This window comes from Penicillium alfredii (genome assembly GCF_028826965.1).
Source record: "Penicillium alfredii strain IBT 34128 chromosome Unknown utg000010l_segment0_segment0, whole genome shotgun sequence".
NCBI lineage: Eukaryota > Fungi > Ascomycota > Eurotiomycetes > Eurotiales > Aspergillaceae > Penicillium > Penicillium alfredii.
The window spans coordinates 1,793,160-1,799,622 of record NW_026622707.1 but is presented as its reverse complement, the minus strand read 5'-3'; the positions used below and the strand labels follow the sequence as shown (position 1 = coordinate 1,799,622).

Below are 6,463 nucleotides of genomic sequence, written 5' to 3'. Positions count from 1 at the left end.
CAACACCTTTAGCAGCAAGCATGACCACGACATTGGAGACCTTCGAGACTCAGTCGAGCAAAGTGCAGCCCAAATCGCCGCCTCCGCACCAGCATCTTCCGTGGGAATCAAGTTACCCAAAGCAGAGAGCTTCGACGGTACTCGATCTAAGCTTCGAGGGTTCCTCACCCAGATGGATATGCACCTTGACATGAACAGAGGAAGGCTAGTCAACGACGCCGCAAAAGTCATCTTTGTGTCATCATACCTACGAGGACAAGCATGGGATTGGTTGGAACCGTACATTCGAGAATACTATGAAAAGACTCCAGACGCCTGGTCTGCCATGGCCCAGGGCATCTTTTCGCGATACAGCAGCTTCCGACAATTGCTTGAACGAACCTTCGGCGATATCGACGCGAAAGCAACGGCTGAACGGAAACTTGCACGAACTCGACAAACCACCTCCGCAACAGCCTACGTTGCCGAGTTCATGGCACACGCCGCAATCCTAGGATGGGACGACTACGCTTTGATTCCACCATTCTATGGGGGGCTGAAATCACACATCAAGGACGAAATCGCTCGAATCGGACGACCTACCACCATGAATGAATTCGTCGACACTGTTGTACGAATCGATAACCGCTTCTACGACCGACAGCGAGAAGAAAGCGAACTTAAACAATGGCGCCGTAACCCAGGACGAGGAAACGGCGGACGATTCCAACAAAGACGGAACTTTGGGAGAAGGGACAACGACCCCTACGGACCCAAACCAATGGAACTCGATGCAGCAAGGCTGCCTACCGAAGAACAGAAACGACGCAAAAACAACAACCTGTGCTTCAACTGTGGTAAGCCAGGACACCGAATCAAGGACTGCCGAAGCAAGAGGCAGGAGAAACCCCAACAATTGAACGCGACCCAAGAACGAAGAGGTGCGTACGACACTACTGGCACCGAGAAACCAGAACAAGGGAAGCCTCAACGGCTCTACGCGACGCAGGAGCGCGACTGGGAAGGCCCCATGATTGTGGATGGGAGCAAGCCACCAGGACTGTATCGGGATGAGCGAATGCTCTCCGAAACAGACGACGAAGAATTCCCAGAGATCGACTATGAAATCATCGAAAACTCGCCGCAGATGTACGCGAAGGATCATGCCGCGGAACTGACACAAAACAACGAGGTCTATATGGACGACCTAGTCCTTAGGACGCCCGCGCAAGCTGGTAGCGCGGAGGAACACTTTGAGCGCTTCAAGCAAGGCTCAGAAGATATTGAGAGTCAAGGATGGACCCAGTACGGTCCCTGGAACACCATCGACTCCCAGGAATTGTCGGACGATTCCCAGGAGTGGGGCACAGGTATCCTGAGGACACCAATTGAAATCCCAGGAACGCCGGAGATCCCAGAAACTCCACCCACACTCCCAGAAACGGAAGAGACGATCCTGGAAACGCCTCAGGAAAACCCCAGGAACAGAGAAACCTCGAGTGACGAGACAAAAGGCCAACAGGATGAGTCGGCTCGGGAAGAGCTATCCCAGGACCAACCAACCTGTCCATGTGAGCATCCACGATGCGCGTGTCGAGGATACGCACGACACCCGAAACATGACATCAGGGCGGTTGTAGGATGCTACGACGACAATTGCATGCTCCACTACCCAGGGAAACTCAACCTTGGAGTTGAGCCGAGACCTTTGCGATGGGAAAAACGACCCCAGTGGAAGCCCGAATACACAGGAACATGGCACGGCAACAAGAAAATTGCACCCACACCACAACTCGCAGCAACACAGTGGGGGGCACATATGAAAGTCTTCGTCAACGTCGCATACAAGAATATGCGAGCGATGATCGACTCAGGAGCCAGCGGAAACTTCATGAGCCCACAGTGCTGTCAGGAATATACAATCCAGCGGCGACGAAAAGAGGAGCTCTTACCTCTTACTGGACTCAATGGAGAACCACTCAGCACGGGAATTACGCACGAAACAGGGGACCTGCCGATGGTTTTGGGAAATCATTTTGAAACAATCAACTTCAACATCACCAACCTCGGGCAGTACGACGTCGTGCTAGGAGTTCCGTGGTTACGAAGACATAACCCAGCTATCGATTGGCAGAAAGGACTCATTGTCTTCAACCGATGTGAATGCCGACAAACCAGTGAGACATGGACCGGGAACAGATACAGACCAGCACAGGGACCTAGTCAAGGGGTGACAGGTGGCCCTCGAGGCCCTCACGAAGGCAAACTTAAGAGGAGCACTCGGCCCAGAGGCGGGGCACAGTACAAGGCAACGGAAGCCAGTACCATCGTCAACACCGAGCAACGACCGGATATGACAGACGACGAGCTAAGGGAGTACGTGATGGTTGAACACGGCTCCACAGCCCTCTGTGCAACAGGGGAAGAAACACAGATTCCTGAGGAATACCAAGACTTCCAGGATGTGTTTACGCCACCAAAGGAGGGCACGCTACCAGAGCATGGCCCGTACGACCACGAGGTCAACCTCGAAGAAGGCAAGGAGCCTACATTCAGACCAATTTACCAGCTCTCACAGAAGGAATCGGAGACGCTGAAGGAATACATCGACACGAACCTGAGGAAAGGATACATTCGGAAATCCACCTCACCAGCAGGATATCCTATCCTATTCGTACCAAAGAAAGATGGAAGTCTTCGACTTTGTGTGGACTATCGACAATTAAATTCGATTACCATCAAAGATCGACATCCGTTACCACTGATTCACGAGATCCAAGACCGCATTCAAGGAGCCAAATACTTCACCAAGTACGACATCACTGAGGCTTACAATCGGCTCAGGATCAAGGAAGGCCATGAATGGAAGACAGCATTCAGGACCAAATTCGGACACTTCGAATATGTGGTTATGCCTTTTGGTCTTACCAACGCACCAGCATCGTTCCAGAGGTTCATCTTCACCGTTCTGGAAGAATACCTCGATGTTTTTGTTATCGCTTACTTGGATGATATCTTAGTATTCTCCAAGACCGAAGCAGAACATATTGAACACAACAAAAAGGTGCTGCAGAAGCTCAGAGAAGCCAAAGTCACTCTGAAGCTCAAGAAATGCGAATTCCACGTCCAGGAAACCAGCTTCCTTGGATACACCATCAGCCTCGACGGTCTAGGAATGGAAGAAGAAAAGGTCAAAAGCATTGTGGAATGGCCCACACCCAGAAACGTCAAGGACGTACAAAGCTTTCTTGGATTGGCAAATTACTATCGGAAACTAGTCCCGGGTTACTCGAAATACGCCGCCGGACTATACCGATTCACCAAGAAGGGAGAAACGTTCAACTGGGACGACAAAGCAGAAGAATCATTCCAAAAACTCAAGAGCTTGTTCGAGAAACGAACAGTCGTTGGAATCTTCGACTACGAAAAGCCAACCACGATGGAAACCGACGCATCAGACTACGCCCTGGGAGCACAACTGACCCAGCCGGACGAAAACGGAAAGCCCAGACCAATCGCATTTTGGTCTAGGAAGATGATCCCCGCAGAACTCAATTACGACATCCACGACAAAGAACTGCTTGCTATAGTGTCAGCATTTCAAGTCTGGAGAGCGTACCTCGAAGGAGCAAAGCATACTGTGACGGTCAAGACGGACCACCACAACCTGACATTCTTCACCACCACGAAGAAACTCACTCGACGGCAAGCTAGATGGGCTGAAACCCTTGCACAATACGATTTTAAGATTGTTCACTGCAAAGGGACTGAAAACGCTGTCGCAGACGCACTCAGCAGACGACCTGACTATCAGATCGGCACAAAGGAAGCGGAGCCCGCTATCCTCACTACAAACGACCAAGGAGACATCGTCTACAACCGACAAATACTCGCAGCAACCAGCGAAATCGAAGACGACGGATGGCTAGACAAGGTCCGAAGAGCCACCGCCGAGGACGAATCAATGCAAGCAGTCCTCGGGAACGAACGTCACAACGGCACTACAAGCGACGACGGATTCGTCATCATCCATGGCTTGATCTATGTTCCACGATCGCTGCAGAACGAAGTCATCAAAAAACACCACGACTTCCCGACGCACGGACATATGGGAGTTGAAAAAACAATGGAACATATCTCACGCAACTACTACATCCCGAACATGCACCGAAAAGTAAGGGGGTACATCAAAAGTTGCGACACATGTCAACGGAACAAGCCATCACGACACCTTCCTTACGGGGAAATGCAGACAGCAGACACGCCAACGCGGCCATGGGAATGGATTACCATGGACTTTATCACGAAACTACCAGAATCAGAAGGTTGCGATATGATCATGGTCATTGTCGACCGACTCACAAAGTACGCATATATGGTTGCGACAAAAGAAAGCATCGACGCAAACCGAATGGCGAATATACTACTTCGCTACGTTTTCGGAAACCATGGAGTACCCGACAAGATCACATCGGACCGAGACAAACTGTTCACATCCAATATGTGGCAATCATTTGCGGACCAAATGGGTATTGAGCACAGACTCTCTACTGCATATCACCCGCAAACCAACGGACAGACAGAACGAGTCAACCAGACTCTGGAACAATACCTGAGACACCATGTGAACCACCAGCAAGACGATTGGGCAGGATTGTTACCAATTGCACAATTCGCTTACAACAACGCGATGCATGCAACGACGAAGGAATCGCCGTTCTTCGCGAACTATGGGTATAATCCCAAGTTAATCGGAGAACCCCGAAACGAGAGAACTGTGGCAGAATCCGCAAGACTACTGACCACCGGGATCAAGCAACTCCACATGCAAATGGCTCGAGACATCGAATTTCTGAACCTACGCATGAAAACGCACTACGACCAGCGCCACCGAGCCGGCCCTGATCTGAAAAAGGGGGAGAAGGTCTACCTCCTACGACGAAACATCAAAACCAAGCGACCGAGCACGAAACTCGACCACCTGAAGTTGGGACCATTCGAAATTGAAGAACAAACAGGACCAGTCAATTTTCGCTTGAAACTACCAGAAAGCATGCGACGCATTCACCCAACGTTTCATATCTCGTTACTCGAACCCGCACCAGAAAACGCCGAACTCGCTACCAACGTGGAAATCGAAGAAGAAACCGAAAACGAATATGAAGTCGAAAAAGTTCTGGACAACAAACGCATCAGTGGCAAGCCTCACTACCTTGTCAAATGGAAGGGGTACGATACCTCTGAAAACACTTGGGAACCTATTGAGCACCTGACGGGTTGCTCTCAGCTGGTTCAACAGTTCCACCAGCGGATAGATCGAAATTCCCTTCGGCAATCGCAGCCTCGACACTCCAGAAGCCAGGAGGCATCTGATCCAGAGACTGAGTCATCCTCATCAGACTAGCGTCTCCCGACGTAGCAGCCAATTGACGAATCTCCTGCTGCTCCGCCAACCGATCAAAATCACGAAATTCCTCGGCGGTAGGGGGATCCTCTTCGTTTAACCGATCCAACGTCGTCTGATCGTGATCCAACATCCGACCACCACGTTCTTTGAGAAATTGTTGATGTTTTTGGAGGCGAAGGACCTTTGCCATCGCCTCATTCATCTTTTGCGAATGCTGAAGAAATTGCTTTTGGGCCTCCTCGAGATCGGACGCCAACTTTCGTTCATTTTGTTGCAGGTCATCCCACTCCTTATCTGTGTGGAAACTCCTCTCACAAGTGTGTCCACGACGAGCACAAGTCGAACACTTCTTACTCTTCACGAAAGGACTCATGATGCAACACTTTCCACGAATAAGACAATAATCGCACGGGAAATCCACGGGGCGACCAGTTCGTTCAATCCTATCACCCAAACGAGCGTTATCAGCGTACTTGTTACGCTTCGGTTTAACGGCAGTGCGGGGGGACATGACGGGACAACATTGTGGGAACTCACCTAGAGGGGACACCGAGAATTTAAGGACTTTTCGAGGACGAAAATCTGGAAGAGGGGGAGATGATGTTACGAACCAAGCCACCTCACTCGCGCCAACAGGGGTACAAGAGGAAACCAGAGCCAACCAACCCCGCGGTGATGATGCAGGACAACAAGGGTATAAGTCACGTGACAATATACCACGATCCATCGCCAAGGAATGGTATATCGGATGGTATATCAATGGGACTACTACATGCCTGCATGCAGTATACCACAAACGAGGGCGTGGAATACTGGGCAAGGGATATATAAGGACAGTCTTTACCACATGTATTTAGTTCTTCGTGATCAATCCCATCATTGTTACTTGGAACCACCCTTTGGTACTTCACAGTTCGAACATAGCGACAACCCTCCAACGGTCTTGGGAGCTTACTTAGTGATCCTCGATCCCTAAGTGACTGACTTGACCGGCGCTCTAACTGGCACACCTTGCAAGCACCCTAGAGACCCGAGCCCATAGAAGGCCCCCGAGGCATTGGTACGGTTGCGGATACG

At 50.6% G+C, this 6,463-nt stretch overlaps 1 protein-coding gene across 1 annotated transcript; it reads left to right on the top strand.

The window, feature by feature from the left end:
- Nucleotides 1–586: 586 nt before the first annotated feature.
- Nucleotides 587–1,157, top strand: NUU61_008237 (C2HC-type zinc finger protein; the record flags this gene model as incomplete). The annotated part of the gene is given in 2 exon segments (XM_056658762.1): nt 587–1,128; nt 1,139–1,157. The coding sequence occupies 2 exon segments, from the start codon at nt 587–589 to the stop codon at nt 1,155–1,157; spliced, it is 561 nt and encodes a 186-aa protein (XP_056509055.1).
- Between the last annotated feature and the right edge of the window lie 5,306 nt (nt 1,158–6,463).